This window comes from Fulmarus glacialis, unplaced genomic scaffold, assembly GCF_000690835.1.
Source record: "Fulmarus glacialis isolate BGI_N327 unplaced genomic scaffold, ASM69083v1 scaffold12639, whole genome shotgun sequence".
NCBI lineage: Eukaryota > Metazoa > Chordata > Aves > Procellariiformes > Procellariidae > Fulmarus > Fulmarus glacialis.
The window spans coordinates 1-17,255 of NW_009235258.1; the positions used below are offsets into that span (position 1 = coordinate 1).

At 38.6% G+C, this 17,255-nt stretch overlaps 1 protein-coding gene across 1 annotated transcript; it reads right to left on the minus strand.

Moving 5' to 3' along the window:
* Positions 1–3,683: 3,683 nt before the first annotated feature.
* TMEM237 (transmembrane protein 237) lies at positions 3,684–15,958 on the minus strand. The gene is made up of 12 exons (XM_009585963.1): positions 15,941–15,958; positions 15,121–15,149; positions 13,534–13,598; positions 11,863–11,976; positions 11,364–11,478; positions 10,461–10,621; positions 9,710–9,833; positions 8,498–8,689; positions 7,461–7,534; positions 6,879–6,972; positions 5,722–5,843; positions 3,684–3,834 (listed from the first exon to the last, which is right to left on the minus strand). Exons 1-12 carry the CDS (start codon positions 15,956–15,958, stop codon positions 3,767–3,769), a joined length of 1,176 nt encoding a protein of 391 aa, XP_009584258.1. The 3' UTR covers positions 3,684–3,766.
* Positions 15,959–17,255: the final 1,297 nt, after the last annotated feature.

A 17,255-nucleotide genomic window follows, 5' to 3' on the forward strand; every position in this document is an offset into this window, starting at 1 on the left:
AGGTGGAGCGGGGGATACGAAATGGTCAGGCTTGATCGGTAAGTAAGTGGACCGCGAAGAGGACCACGACACACAACTTGTCCCCGACAGGGGGGATCAGGGAAAAAACATCCCCAAAAGCCCCTGTCCGAGAAGCAGCAGCCGGCAGGTTTCGTGCGGCAGGGCAACGCGCCTGGCCCAGCTGGCAGCTCTCTTCCCTGCCCTCTGTGAAGAGAGCGAGCAGCCCCCGGGGCGGGGGGCACAACATTAGTAACACCCGGGGGAAAAAGGAGACTTTCTCTAAGTGTCTGTGGACTTAAAGACTAATTTCAAGCACAGCTGCACTGAGAAATACAACAGTATCTTCCACACCACTAGGAGGAAAAAGGAAGAGAAAGGTAAGGCTTAGCAATAAATACGTACCTGATCATTCACTCTATTCTCCTAAAGCCTTCAGTCATTTAAATTAATTCTGCTGCAAATACTCAAGTGAATAATTCTGACCTGACCATAAATCTCCTGAAGTTTACCTCAGCAATAACCAAAATAACTCCAAAAGACACTTACTTTTCAAATTAATGCCACCTGGCTTCACATTGAGAAAGCCGAGCTGAAAGAGTAACATTTAAAAGAAGAAACAACTGGAATTTAACCAAATTTTAAATGACTGCCTTTTAAGAAGCAAAATAAGAACAATTTAGCTTAGAAAGGACTCTGGAGGCCCATCTGGTCCAAATCTTGCTCATGCTGCACAAGACTCTGTCCACCCAAGGCCGGAGCAGCTACAGAGATGGAGCTCCCACACCCCCTCTGGGCCTCCATATCCCAAATTCTGTCAAACTCCTGTGGCAGCTAACAGGAATTTTCCTGATGCTGCCTGCAACTGTTTCTGCTCCCCCTTTCACTGTGCAGCCTGAAAAGAGTCTGACACTCCTCTTTGTAACCACCCATTAAGTGGTTAAAAGGCAGGAATCAGATTCCCCACTTAATATTATTCTTTTTTAGGCTAAACAAACCCCATTAACTGATTAAATACACTTTACTTGCTAGGTTTCAGGAGTTTACAGTACCATTTCTAATTGCGCAAAATACCAGTACAGCAAAGAATCTGATGAAAGCAAAGCCATTATTTACAACACTACCACAAATAAAGGAAAAATGTTTTCCCATAGTCACCGTTCAGAGCTTGTGTATTATACATAATAAACAGAATAATAATTTGGAAACAGGACAAAGTAGTACAATCATTTCTAACTAGTTTAGAGCAGATGTTTAATTTTCATATATGTAAAACCAAGAAATTGGCACTAACATCTTTGTAATTTTTTCATTAACAAAAATACTGCATTAAAAACAATAGCATGGAAATGCACAAAGGCATTCAGTTAAGGCTTCTACAGATATTGCATGTTCTGTAATTAAACATCTATTTTGTAAACTCGTTCTAAAACTTCCCAAATAACCGAACAAAAAAGCTCAGTTCAACTCGTATTCCATTGTGAGGCTTAATGGAATGAAAAGTACTTTGTAAAATAGATAATTAGCCATCAAACTGTTTATTAAGTGTGGTTTTAAATGGCAAACCTCAAACCTCATTAGTTCAAGTATGCATGTACTTAGACCCTCCCAAAAATATAAACTGGAAACGCAAGCCTGGTTTGAAATATTGGTCCCATTAAGTTCATTAACTTAATCCCTGCTCAACCATGTAAACAAACTACTGTATTTCACAACGAGAACGAATCTGGCTCTTGGCTAGCATCACATTGTCCAAGGGATACTTGGAAGGCCAATTCCTAGTAATAGTATCAGCAATCAAGCAATGATGTTATTCAAGTTTTTCCTGTACTGATTTGATGCCTTAGCACCGTTGTGCCTGAGCTCCATACTTGATGAGCAAAATTATACTTCTTACCACGCCAAGATAACAGAAATTTCAAACAGCAAAGAGAAGCCATTATTAATCTCATCTTCCGGAGCTCGACAATTCTATAAATCAAACACACATCTGGAGAAAGTGTGGTGGCAACTTGCATGGGAATACTACGTAGTGCCTCATCCCGCATCTCCTACAGCCAAATCATGACAAGAACCTCCAGTCTAACGCTGAAGGGGAGCGGCACCCTGAATCTCTCCATTTTAATGTACAATGGAGTGCCAGCCATAATTTAGCTCTACAGTTTTGCAAAAAAACATACACAAGAACCATAACAACTTACAAAAAAGGTTAACTGCTCCTTCCCACAATGAAGTGAATGCCCCAGAACACAGCCAACAGCTGTGGAAAGTCTTTTAATTCTGGTAGAACTCTTTTTTTTTCTTTTTCCCTAAGATTACCACAGCATTTAAAAAACGTCATGAACACTGAATTTTTGACTTACTTAAATTTGCTGGATGAGCACAACTGAACTCAAGTCCTCAACAGGGCAGCAGCGGCCCTAGTTATTCATGTTCCCATCCTTGTTTTAAAGCAACTCAGGTAACAGCATAGGAAGTTACTGGCTCTTTAACATCCCCCTCCAAGTCTTACATTCACTGCTAGAAAGTACAGTAATTCTCCAGGGAACTTTGACAACTGTACTACCTTTACAACCACACTTAGATACACATTAAATAAAACAATGCAAAATCAATACATATTGAATAACATACACAAATAGTTTTGGGGCTCTAGGTGATACTTTCTTGATAAATGGATTTCAAACTAGCTCTTGCATATGTCTGCTAAGGAGACTGTTTCATCCTGCAAGAAATCTGTATTTATTCACATCTGCAATGCTTTCATTTTGCCACTTTAATATAAAAGAAAAAGAATGTTGGCTTTCATCATCAAAAACCACCAACTGCCACTATTACTACACATCACCACATAGAAGGTGGATTGCTATAGAGTTTTTGTTTTGCTTTAGTAAGCATTTTCTTGTAATGTTAGGAAGAAGTTTCCTATACCATCCTAACACAAAACAACAAACATCCTTTTGGGGGAAATCATTCTTCATCAAAATAGGTAGAAATAGAAACATTTTTACCATCTGTGAAATCCAAGTTTCTTTAGAAAGAGCAGTGAGTAACACTATTGCTCTTGCCATACAAGATAAGAAGAAATCAGAACACTATTCCTGTGAATAGCTTTGTAATAGTTATGCGTCCTGACTGTCAAGAAATTACAGGATATACATATGTCCTGTTGGCAACCCAAAACCACCCTGCTTGATTAAAAGATGTATTTAGACCAAACTGTTGCAACATTAAAACTTCTGTTTCTTGTGTCTACATCAACTTGAAAGAACTTGTTATCATCAAGATCTTTGTCAAAAGAACTAAATGAAGGTGAAGAAAAATAAAGCGTCCTCTTTTAAGGAATTATCAAACAAAATCCCTACTTTCCTCATAAGATTAGTTTTAATCTCTAGAGAGTATTTAGCCAAAGCAGGTAAGCCAACTTCTGTCAGCATCAATAACAAAAGCAGGTTGTTGTACAGCAGTCAAAAAAGCACTGAATACCTGATCTTCTGCATCCATCTAGTTTCTTTGGCTATACAGGTAGCAATGTTTACAAAACCACCTTGACTTTATGCACTAATCTACTTTGTGAAATAAAAAGCAAAGGTATAAAAGTTTTCAATCACATTTGGAAATTGTAGCATACATAAAAAGATCAAAATCAAATATATACAATATAAAAAAATACATTTTTTTCTTTAAGAAAGTTATAATACATGGCTATAATACACAATATGTTGAGCCATCAGTCACAGATACAATATTTGCAGATGCTTGTTCCACACTATGGCTGGACTCTGGGTATGATATCTCCCTGGGGAAATTCCTCGATTTCAGCATGAAACATCAGTTCTGAAAAAGAAAGAAAAGAATTATCTTTTCTTTTTAAAAGTTTCACCTGAGTATGATTTCATAATTCCTGAAAAGTGCTCTGGCATTTCCCCAAGCCTCCTGCTTTTCTTCCCAATCATAGTATCAACAAATTAGCAATGTCAAGGGCCATCACTGTTTTGAGAAAACTATTGTTGTCCCCCAAAATTAATACAATTAGCAATGTTGTTAGCAGCTGATCATATGCAATATCATCCTGCATTCAACCTGGACGCTGACATAGTAGAGATCTGAAAGTAGAATGAGGGATTGTTGAAGTTTTGAGTGTCAGACTTAAGAAGGAAGATTTCTGTTGAGAGACCCGTTCATTTATGGATATATCCGCTAAATGTATCACAGCGTAAGTTAGCAACACTAGAACCTGGGATAGAAAGAATCATGAATGATACTGCTCACAGCTAGCTGTCACCATGGCAGCTCAGGCACGGGAGACAGCCTAAGGTCAGCAGTGAAGAGCTCCTTGCAGAGAAATTTGGCTAGGCATGCTGAGCAGCTGATGAGGTAGCGCTTGTGGAGCTCTGTGCTGCTTCTTGTATCTGGGTTCCCTTATATATCTATACTGCACCCTCAGCATAGGTGTACTTTTGATCTTGCTAACAGCACATTCAGCATATAGACCAGGCTGTTTGCCAACAACTTGTCAACATGGTAAAGTTACACAATCTGTACATGCAACAATGTGGTTTATCCACTCAAGTTTCAGATTCTCATGTTTTTGCTACCTCATCCTTAGCAGACTAAACTTTTTCTACAATTTGGGATAAGTCCTAACAAAATTTCTCTCTTAAAATTTCTGAAGCAGGTTTTCTAATCTTAGTAGGCACATGTAAATATCAAAAAAGCTCATAAAAACCTGAGTTAAATCCTGCCACTGGCTTCCTTGAATAAGTCTTTATTATTTAAAAAATGGCTTTTAATTGCAATTTAAACATCTATTATAAATTTTACTTTCAAAGATTGTAAAAGCTGCCACCTAGGGTTTTTTTTAACTCACTGAATTACTAGAAATAAGCAGAGTAACTGGGGCCAGCTGAAATATAGAAATCTGTACATTAAAATTCTAAAGTAATCTGAAGAAGCATGTTGAATCTTCTTCAGCCTCCCAAATCTGTGCTTCAACTCATGATGCTCTTTGGGTACCTGTTGACTTGTAAGTTGAAACTTACGATTTTTATGTACAGCATAGCTTCAAGTCGCAGGCTGCATGCACTTGATAGGAAAGCTGAGTTATGATACACCTTTTGGATCCCAGTTGGAACAAGAAAAGGAAGAAGGCCTAGTCTCTAGCAAAGCTTCTTCTAAGAAAAGGGGATGACTTGCGTGCCCCCTCCTCCAGTCTGGACCAACACAAGCAGTCCTCATTTGAAGTCCTGTTCTGAAATCTGACTTTTCAAAGCGCAGGAGTTCCCAAAACTATTGCAGCGTTCTATTGAAAATAATACTGAACTCGAAACACATTCAGCATTTGCAAAAGGAACATTAATAACATTATGGAATTTTCTAAAACACAAACAGAATAAATACATTTCAAACATTCAAAATGCTGTTAAAGTAAAAATTATTTTTCCCTTCAATGAAGACAAGACACATGCGCTCTCATGTTTCAAAATTCACGTTGCTTCAGCTGGGACAAACAAGGCTTTTCTTTCATTTTTAAATTACTGGTTTTTCTTTACAAGATTGAACACAGATACCAGCATCCTAAGAGCACTTGCTTTGGAAAGTTGCTAGGAGATGCTTGTTCCTCCTCAGCCACAAAACTTCTCAGGACTAGTCTTGAATACCGAATGCAGAGCACAGCAGATAAAAGCCTGAACAAACAACATTTTGGCTATTAATGTTTCCTACCTTCACTGTGGTCTAGTTCTGGTCGGTAAGACAAGAAGATCCAACTTGCCCCAACTAGAATAGATACTACCAGATTCACCACAATCCACGGCTGAACAATTTCTTCCTCTGTACCTGCCGTCCTGGGAAAAGCACATCAACCAATTAGTCAGGGGTTCACTAGTACATACAGGTCACAATAATAATTTCAACGGAGTATCATAAAAACAAGCTTGCTAAACCAGATGTGAAAACAGAACTACTTGTACCATCCTGATGGTCTTGCATTGCCAAGGCCTGGTAAAGAGAGTGACTACCAAAGACAGCGACTCAGCTAAGAAACTCCATTATCTCATAGCGAATGTCCACTTGTAGATTTCAACAGCAAATTCCTTTTCTTGGCCAAGAGACAGAAAATAAAAATCAAAATGCATGGTCAAATTTTACTGTGGTGAAGGACACCGCACAATGTCATCAGTCAATCTTATTTTTAAGCACTTCCTCACAAGGCAGCAAGGCAAGTGAACAGCAAGTCAGTAAAGCCTGTCTGGAAGCCAGTGCAAGGACTTGTGTACAGATGCTGTGGGGTGGATCAGATAGGGCTTTAAGAAGGTTATGATTTAAGTTTTCTGACACCTTTCTTACTGTCATAACAGCAGCAGGTTGCGGTTTTGTTACTAGAATCTAGGCTTTTTAATAAACAACTCAACAAACATTTACAGAAGCCCCCCCAAAAAAGAAAACATATCTAACCGCCCAAACCAACAAATTTTCATGTAAATGCTTTTGTTCTACCTCTCCTGGCCTATTTTAAAAACTCTTGCTACTGGAGTTCAAGTCCATTAAATATCTATTTCAGAAAATAACAGTTTTGGATGGGATCTCCTAGCATGAAAAAATGCTTCATATTTAATGCCAGCTGTGTCTGCTAAGCCCTTGCATCCTGTGGCAGACATACCAGTTCTTCGTAATACCATGACCGAACGTGACCGAACCCATCCTTGAGTTCTCATTTTTCAGTGAAATTCTAAGATTCACAACAAGCTCAAAGGCAGGTTTAGTAATTAAATCCTTCATTAATACTTTCTTAAATATAACCTTTTCAATCCACCAGTCTGACTAAGGTTCCTAAGTGGGCTATGTTATAATTTACAGAAGTGATTTCTTAAGTTTCCTACCAGATGCTGCCATTTTCCGAACGTGGTGTGTAGAGATTAATTCTATCACATGTCATCTGCTGGCTTAAGGATAAGATAAGAGCAGCAAAGTACACTGGAAAAAATGGAATTAGTAGTGTCAGATATAAACCCCCAAAATGCTGTCTCATCATGACATGGTAATTATCACTACTTTTTCTTTCCTTTCACTCCACTGCCTCCAATGATAGTCTCCTTTAATTCATTCTGTCTTCTTCAACATTCCTCTGACCCATGAAGATCTGGTTTCTGCACTTTTGCAACTGATCAGCTCATCAAAGGTGGCATCTTGTGAATCTGTTTTTTGCTAGGTCTGTGTTCTGTATTCAGAAGTGGGAAAAGAACTATCTCACTAATAAACCCACTAATGCTATTATTGCAAATGCTTTAAAAAATATGTAGCAAAGTGTTTATAGCCTTTGAATGCTATTTCAACTACCTAGCAAGTCACTTATCCTAAAGCAGAAAATAACCAGGGAAGAAGATATCACTGAAAACAGTATGTAGGATTTCTCCATTTACTGTCTTTTCTGGACAACTTCCTATCTGCTTCAGAATACTTACAGAAAGAGGCTACTGCTGCTGGGTCTAGGGTAAGAAAGCCCCTCAGTGCAACTGATGCTTTCGCCAAATCAATCCTGATTACAAAAACAAGAGTCATTAACACAGCCCAATAAGATAATAATATAGTTCCTCTAACAGTATTCTATTGTTCTTTTACTTTTTGCAAGATACCTTTTTCTGCCTCTGTTGCAGTGCCTTAATACAAAACTATATTCCACTCACAGGCAATGATCCTCATTATGCCAAATCCAAGAAAGATTCAAATTAAGGAGGATGTTCCATGAGGTTTGTAGCTTTCACACTGCAGTCCCTTCTGGAATGGGGAGAATGTGAAGAGATCTTTCCCCTCTCTAATCCTTACCATTCATTTCAGCGTCCACACCACCAACCGAGTTATGCTAATGTAACTGCTCACATTGCTTACACTAGTACGGGAGCAATTAAGAATAACTTGAGCCTTTTCCCTGCCACCACTCAATGAAAAAAAAAGTCACAATTTCTTCCATAGAACAGGACTTCTCCCCTGGCTTACCATGCTGCTGTGGAAACTACCTGTTCCTAAAAGAAACATCTATTAATCAGCTCTATTTATGGTCTTTTTTGCTCCTCTTTCTGTTCATTCCCACTCTTAAGCTGTAATACAGAAACCCCAGCTAACAGGAAAACTGTTTACACAGCCATGTTGCAAACCTGACTGGGGAATGGATTCACATGAAAAGTAACCTGATAGAAACATCAGTTGTTCTCCACCCCTCTCCCCGCCAAAAAAAAAGGTCAGCTCTCCCATCTGGTGCACCTCATGATCACACAAACAGCACCAGCACATTGCAGCAAGGGTGCAGGCAATGGACAGAAATGAGTAACAAAGGTCTGAAAGCACAAGTACACCCTTTATCTGTATAAAGCCATGTGTAAAATCATTCTCTTAAGTATATCTCATTAAAACATCAACAGCAGATCAAAATGTGTCAGAGGAAGGAGAAAAGAACATATTGCACACAAATTATGTACACCTTTCAAATACAAACATATTTTACCTGTCAAAGGCTGAGACTGTACTGATAGACAGCAACAAATAGAACAAACTTTGAGCTGGATATGCTAGTGTCTTATACTGCTGGAGCAGGTTAGAAACCGTGGAAAGTTGATTTCCTGCCAAAATGTAGATAACAATGATGTTCCATACAGCATACCCAGCAAGGAAGCCATGGGTAAAGAGTCCGATCACCCTGAATGGAGAAAAGAACATTAGACAAGTTTAACATCTTGAATTAGCGAAGAACTACAGACAGAAAAGGCCTATGAATCCATCTGTTCAACCCTGCTGCCATGACAGGATCCCAGCCTTTCACAGATTGTTTCTGAGTGCTTTTTCTGATCTGGTTTTAAAAATTCTAAGCAGCGGGACTTCCGCTTCCTCCCTTGACAGATTGCACCAGTACCTGAGCACTCAACAAAGCAAACTGAGATGTTTTGCCTGATCCTATCACTACTTCACTTCATTAGTGCTACCAGAATCAAATACTTTCACTAGCTGCAGTCTCCCATTTTGCCTGTAGCTTCCCAAGACCACTGCCCCTTACACTTACACAATGCTCTTAAACTTGTCCTCGAGTCAGTCTTTTCATTATCTTCCTTGCTAAGAAAAAGCTGAGAAGGAAGCGCAGGCTTCCAGATAAAATACAGCAGAGAAGAAAATGGCTGTCATCTTCCCATTCTGTATCACAACACGACCACATACTAAAAAAAAAAAAAATTTTTTTTCCTATTGTGTGCAAGCTTATGCCCCAGTCCAATTTCACTCCTCCCTCTTTTTCACCAACCAGGATTTTTCTTTAAGAATTATCTGAATTCAGGTATTTTCATTCTGGTCATATTATAGCTCATGGGCGAATCTCGTTTTGTAACACAGTTTTTCTGTACGTCTCTAGTATTTTTGTTATCACATCAATCTCTTGCTATTTAGATTTTGTCAAGTCTTTGCAATATGACTTCCTTAGTTATTCTTTTTATAAGTTGTATTTCACATGCGATGTCTAGACTAGAAACAGATATTCTTGACAACAAATACCAAAAGCTAGAGGACGGAGAAGCTTCATACCTATTGCATCCCGAACCACTATTTATTAGGAATATCCAAAAGAAATAAAGATACATCACAATGATAGAGAGAAGGTGCTAACTTTCAGGGAGAAGAAAAAAAACAACCCTGATTTCTGCTTATTTACATTAAAATGTTTATCTTTCACCTGAAACTTCGGTGCACTGACAGGGCGACATCTCTGGTAGTCCATGAAGCCTTCACGTCCATAAGTACATTGATATTTTCAGTGGTTTTAATCAATTCTGCACGGTCAGCTGCCTGAAAACGCCCTGAAAGGATGAGGAAATTAGTTTTAGAGAGTACTGTTACCTTCCATCATAATTTCTACATTAATACTTATTAGTGTTAAAAAACTGTAGGCGTCAAAAGTTCCACCAGGAAATTTTTTCTCCCCACTTCCTGCCCTTTGTCAGCCTATATTCATATCAGGATGCCTCTGTCAGTGTGATGCACCCTGGTGGGTCAGGCTATGGATTTAAAAATGTGCAAAGCACTTCGGGTAATTACTCAGTGTTCCCTAGTACAAAAAAAAAAAAAACAAACACCAACCCAAAAAACTTCCACTTGAAAGATTTTTTGCAATATAGTAAATAATACTTTCTTCTCAAGGTACTGTGACAGTATTAGGTCAAATAAGCTCAGTTGGGTACTATCAAACAGCATTTTTCATCCACACCACAGAATTAAAAAATTCAACCAAACGTGCCAGCACGGCAACGCTAATGTTCGCTGTTGAAAAATTATCACGTGTATTTATTTCCAAATAATTTTTGTGCTGGAAAACTTCTTTTTCTTTAATTCTTCCCAATAGTGCGGTATTTGGATTTTAAATACAATAATGCTTCCTTTAGTTGCAAGAATGTCCTTAAATTACTTAAATCACAAGAAGTACTTACGATTTTTTTCAACAAACACTTTGCTAACAGGCTGGCTAATTCCAATGGGAGCAGCAAACACAGGCTGCTGATCTGGGCTCTTTCTGTGCTCATCTTCAATGATGTCTTCCTCCTCCACTTCCAGCTCATTGGAACAGTGCGTTTCGGCTGGCCGAGGTTTCCTATCAACACAGAACGTACAATGGGGCAGAGAAAGAACAGGAAGTAAAATGTAAAATCTGAAGGCTCCTATGAACATTTAACATGTCTAACTTGACTGATAAGAACCGATCAGGCTACTGACCTGTATAAGATTACCGCCATTTATAATTTTAAGATCTAAAGTTCTCATGGAGTTAGTTAACTAAAATCATAAAGCTAATCCTTGATCTTGGGGTTTTTCTCTCTATTTAAATTCCTTCTTGTGTCAAAACAATAAGGTGGGACAAAATACGTATCACAAGATTAACAATTAGAAAAAAATGTACAAACTAAATACAAGGCCAAGAAAGTGGATTTTAGCAGAAAGGCAGCTAAAATGATTTAAAGGCATAGTTCTTGGAGAAGAAAAGGCAAATAAAAAGGATGAGAAAGCAGTTAAGTTTCTCAAAAAATTAAGATAGTAAGAATGAAAGAAAGCAGTTACACATTCTAATTTTCTCACGCATGTGACTGAAATATTAGGCTCATGTAAATGTATTCAGAACTGTAATGCATCCAGGTATGCATAAAACAAACAAGTGAAGAAAGCTAGATCTCAACCCTGGAAAGAACTGCACACGTTTATTTATTTATTGCACAGGCTGAATGGTATCGTGGGCTTCAAGAATTTTTATCTTTGTAATGTGACAATGTAACATGCTACTCAGCCACATTCACTATCACAGTTATTCCGAATTATACGCTATACTAGTTTTGTCTCACTTCGCTCTTTTTTTCTGTTTCCGGATCACTGTTTCTTCAGCTTCAGGGACATCCATGCCATTTCCATTCTGAAATAAGGATGCAACATTTTGCTGGGTAAAAGAGGTCTCAGAATCTGAAGATTTAAAATAAACCACATGAAACTTTCACAGCTTTAAAAAAATGGAAATACATTCACTTCAATACATAGATAGTTATTATATAAACACAGTGGCAAAAAAGTGATGCTCTTCTGAGCTTTGAATGGTATAAAGGATCTATTTTATCACTTCCAAAACTGTATTGCTGTTATTTGCATGAGGGTTTGTACCCTATGGAATCTGAAATCAGAAGCTGATACTCTAAGCTACCATTCACTCAGAGATTACTTTTAGCTGTTTTAAGTACAACAGCACATGACTTGAAATGTTTTAAGCCAAAATACAAATTGGCCAATCATATTTCGGTGTTACCAAGTTTTATTCAGTGCTCGTTCCAAACCTACAATTATTTCACGTACCGGTAGGTACTTTCTTCTTCTTGCGTTTCCTCTGAGGAGGAACATCATGAGGTTCAGGACTTAGGGGCTCACTGCTTTCAGACTGCCGACGAACAGCTGCTTGGACGATGCCATCTGAAAACCAGATGAAAAGATCCAGCAATCTTAATTCAGAGCCGCTGAGAAACAGGCAAGAAAAAGCTGCCATTTGCTACATTGTGCAGAATGTCTGTATTTGCCCAGCTTACAGCTGAGATGAAAATGTATTGGCTAGAAAATGTACGAGTTGGGAAACAAATGTGGAAAGTAAGAATATACAAGGTGATAACAACCCTCCTTTCACCCTGACAGCTGCATGCCCAGGAGGAACTTTAAGTATCCAAGAAGCAGCACAATTCCCATTTGGGCATACAACAGAGGACTGACTGAATGGAATCTACCACAGGAAAGAACTATATATTTTTCCTTTCTACATGCAAAGATTATAATGCAAGGGACAAGAAAAATTAACAGTTTGTTACAAGCTGATTCACACATATATGTGCTGAGGCAAAACAGCATAGTATCAAAGGGAAATTTAAATACTAAACAAACACTACAAGAATAGAGGAGAAGCACAATAAAACAACACTGAAAGGTATTTACTCCAGTCTGAGAGATGAATTACTATGCTTTGGAAGAACTACATTTCCAGAAGTTAACATGAATTCATCAAATATTCTAGCAGCAGTAGCATCAATTTGCATGACTAGAAGCAGAAAGACAAAGCTACTTCTCCATTTTACATCACATCTGCCTTTTAATAGCTCTTTCAAGTACTGCAGTTCTTATGATAACAACTGAATCTATCTTTGTTTTCACTTCAAGCACAGGTTTTCCCACCTTTTAGAAAGGTTTTCTGTGCTAAAATGCAAAATTAACCAGCAAAGTAATGGCCAAAGCCAAGGTATACTTTGCACCATCATTCAGCTCACTGAAAACAATAGTAAACAAAACCTGATCCTTGGGAAACCCTGCTAGCAACAGCTCTACTTGTTGCATTTAAAGGTCTTTCAGTGAGCCCTCAACTGTACACTCTTTTAAGCAAATAAAGGAGGTTTACTCATCAAAGCATCATAGAGCCCCAAGTCAACTGGTTTATACAGAAATCCACCAGATTCTATCAACACATTCTGCTTTATCAAAATAGATCAGACTTGTAATCTTGCTTAAAATATGTTTGTTCTGCAGATCCACTTCTTGTAAAAACACAAAGCTCTGGTGTTAGTCATATTTTAGGCTCTTAACTCTTTGATGGTAATGGAATTATTAACTTGTGACTTTATTTGGCCAAGGGCTGAAATTGAGCCAATTTGTTAAATGAGTTTTATCTTAGTTCATTCTAAAATTCAAGCACTTAACACATTTAACATAACAATGTTCAGTATCAAGACATGCTGTATTAGCAGCACTGAGAATGGATCTAGGGAGAAAGAGCAGAGGATGGAACAAGTTACTTGTTCTAAAATTACACCACTTTGGGAAAACCATTGCAGTCATTCAATACAAAATCAATTGTAATACATTAGCTGAGAACATTATTCAAAAAAATGGAGTACAAGACTGAAAACCACGTATCTGTTAGGAGCTTGGCTACAGCACAGGTCTCACCCAGGATTACAAACACAGTTGCCTGTCTTGGCAAGACCCTACCTAATGGAGTCTTTCCTCTGGGCTTCTTTTTTTTGGGACGACTGAGTGGAATTTCATCTGCAGAACATAAAACAGAAGTATAGGTGCACAGCATGGAGAAACCTCAATTTCCTTTTTTTAACAGCCGCTCTATTGCTAGTTAAGAAAGGGATTCCTTTTGACAAGTGAAGACATCCTCCACCTTTTACAGATAAGAAGACAATTCACCAATTCACACAAGCAGGAGGAGTACAGAAGATGGCAGGAAAACAGGATAGGAAATCTGTCTTAAGTGCAACAGAGGCTAAATACACACATGCACGTGTGTTAAGTGAAAAACTGAAATACTCTGAATAACGCTCTGAAAAATAAATTTCTTGTTTAGAGCACAGTGGCAACATTCCCGTTACCTTGATTCGATACAGAAATAGCAAACAGTATAGAGAACAAAGAAAAAAACCCAGACATTTCTAGCAATAGCAGCGCAGGTATCCATGCAGTCTAAATAATCAGCCTGCAATCAGGAAAAACATAAGGCCCTATCTTTAAAGAGAGGATGAAGTGACACCAAAAGGAACTACCAATGTTCATAATTCTCTTCAGTGCCAGAATAACTCACCTTGGTTTCCGCTTCACATTTAAGGAGAAAAGGTGTTGAAAAGCAGTGTAAAAGGAACAAAGATGAGAAGAAAGTTAGTTTTGAATCAATTACAATTCACACCAGTGAAATTCACACTGCTGCTTTTGTGATTAATTTCCTTATTCCCGCTCCTAGTTCTCTTTATGAGCAGTTGTGTACAACAGGGTTAAGGGTACGAAGCAATCGTCAAGACTCAACACTTTGTTAGTGACTATGCACAGTTTCTTGATTGGCTAGCTGTGGATCAGATTAAAAGCTTTAATCACCTGGCTAATTAAAACTTGTCTTACTGCCTGATATGTAACAAACCAACAAAAGTTATGAAACACCTGAGCGCATACATTTCTAAAAACACACTATTGTTATGTCATCAATCATGAACATCACATTTGCTTTTAGGTACTTTGAAGGAATTAGGAAGTACCATGTCATAAAAACTATATAATTGCCTTTCATTCCACCCTGCTCACTAGGGCACTGAAAAAAAAGCCCAACTTTCACCCTGTATTATGTCAAACTGGTATACACCTATACCCCTATTCAAGAATATCTCGTCTAATTTCAGAAATTCCTGTTCTCAAGGATTTGTGAATCAAATACACTAAAGAACAGGAAACAAAACAAAGAGGGAAGGAAGAAGAGATTGAAAAGAGGGACATCCATAAAACTAAACTAGATGTTAATAAACCAAAGTAGCTATTTGTCTGAAACTTTTTAAAGGGTTTATCTCTCAGAGTATTAAAACTGAGGTAATGCAGTAAAGTTTCTTGGCCTCTGTAAAACTTCAAAATGCTTTGCATTCCTCGTAAGGGGTTCTGGGACAACAAATTAGCAAGAAAAGCAAATATTTTTAAAGCTGTTACGACTACTCAGATGTTTATTAAACTTACTTCTCTTAATTCATTACTTTTAAGAACACTGCAGTACAGAACTATGATCAATTCCCTGGAATGAACCGATCTTACCTTGGCACTGGAGGGAGGGCACGAGGCGGGCACTGGAAGACAAGACAGGGACAAAAGTCAACTTCGGTAAGTCTGAAACCACCTCTCTTCTGAGCACCTGTTAAACCACTTCACAGAAAACAGCTATTTCCACATATGGTCAGAACATGCTAAGTATGTTTTGCTTCATATGCCTCTTAAATAGTGAGAGAGTCCTGATGGAGATGTTACATAAAGTGCTCAGCACTACACAGGAATAATATGCTTTTGCCAGAGTTCTGATGGGCACTGCATTAGGGACATGTACCTAACAGCTGTGTGCGAGGCGCAGCTTGCATTTCAACTTCACTTGAATAATTTTCACTTTTCATACAAGGTACTGCTTTCCTTGGAAAGCTCATCAGTCATTCTATTTAAATACCAAAATACTGCAATACTTAATGCGTTCAATATACTTGCACAGTATATAGCATGAGATGAGTATTTTCTATTAATGAAGTTGTAAATTCAGAACAATATTAAGTAAAAGCAATCAAAAGGAAATAAGCTTATTTATGAAAAATACTTTAAAATATGATAAAACATATAATTTTGAAAGTATTTACCAGCAGGTCAAACACAACTAAAATCTAAAAATAGGTATCTCCTGTTAACAATCTGAAACCGAGCTCTTGCACTTTCTCTCATCTAGAAAAAGGAAGGCAGTTTATTTTCAGATTTTGTATTACGTAATATATGGGAAGAGTATACAGGAATAACTATTTCCCACTCTCCAAAAATTCAGTTGATACGAGAAACAAAAAAGGCTGTAAGACTGGTAAGACTCAGGGATCCACAGACTTACCACTTGTTTCTTTCCCATATCATTTGAAGCTGTTCCTTGAAAGACGCACTGTGAACCGTTCTCCACTCCCTCACGCTGCTCACGCTGAACCTCAGCTAATTCTGAACTAAAAATAAGCTTCTAGCAGCCAGGATTAGCTGGATGTGAACCTTCCTGCCCCTGGCTTAGGGCCCAGTACTACTCCCGTTTGAAACAACGGCAGTTTGTTCCGTGGCAGCAAACATTACTTGCACTGAAAAACCCGTAACTCCATATGCTGGTACAGGCTCCAGTGAGCAAGTTTTACTTAGTTTGGCTTACCCACAACAAACGAGACCCCTTGTGCAAGGAAGGGTTTGCAGGATTAGGCCTCAAACCTCTCACCAGGATTCTGGCCATGCTGAAGACTGACAGCAAGTGCCATTTACACAGGCAGAGAACAGCACACCCTGCGCAGCATCCAGCAAACTGGTCAGGACTGGTCACACCATACAAGTGCACCAGAAGGGAGAAAAAATATTGATAAAGGTCAGAGCTCATTACTTTTATTGTTTCCTATGTTCCTGTGGCAGTAATTATTAAATATTTAGGATAGTTGATATTTTGAAAAACTAAAATCTAAAAAAACCCTAAAATTAAAAAAAAAAAAAAAGCTTTTATACAGCATTCACTGCCTGTGCAGTAGTATGTCTGTATTCTGTAGTACCTCTCTGTTTTGTTGCCTTCTATGAAACAACTGAAAAGCAAATTGATTTCTGTGTTGCTTATTCCTTGCAACAAAGGAAATCACATGCAAGCAGGCAGCGGTGAATACTCATCTGTCCCATCTGTATGAAAGTCCCCAACTCTGCCATACAAATACGAGCTTTACTGTTCGTGTCCAATTTCTCAAAGCCTGAAGGAACTCACTCCAAACTCCATAGAAAGGGTGAGTCTGGGCACAGGGTTCCAGGGACATTTCGTTTCTGACAGAAGAGCTGCTGAGTGCTAACGTAGCCATAGTGCGCCTGAAGCCAAGAGACTGCCACAAACTAGGTAGCCACCGCCTCAGCGAAACCCCATGTCTGCACACATGAGCCAGGCCACAGGATGGTGGGACACACCTAGGAACTCTCACTGGGGAGAAAAACCAAACTACACAACCCCCTGGGTGTCCATTCAGGGATGGAGAGCAGAAAATGCCTTCACTCCTAAGCGCGGCTCGTATGAAACAGCGGCAAGCAGATGTATTTACTCCCCGAGCGCGGTGAGCTAAGCTGCCACCACCAGACTTCCGAGGGTGGTACCGAGGCAGCAGTTACGCACAAACTGGAAGGTTTAAAAACACTTTACCAGT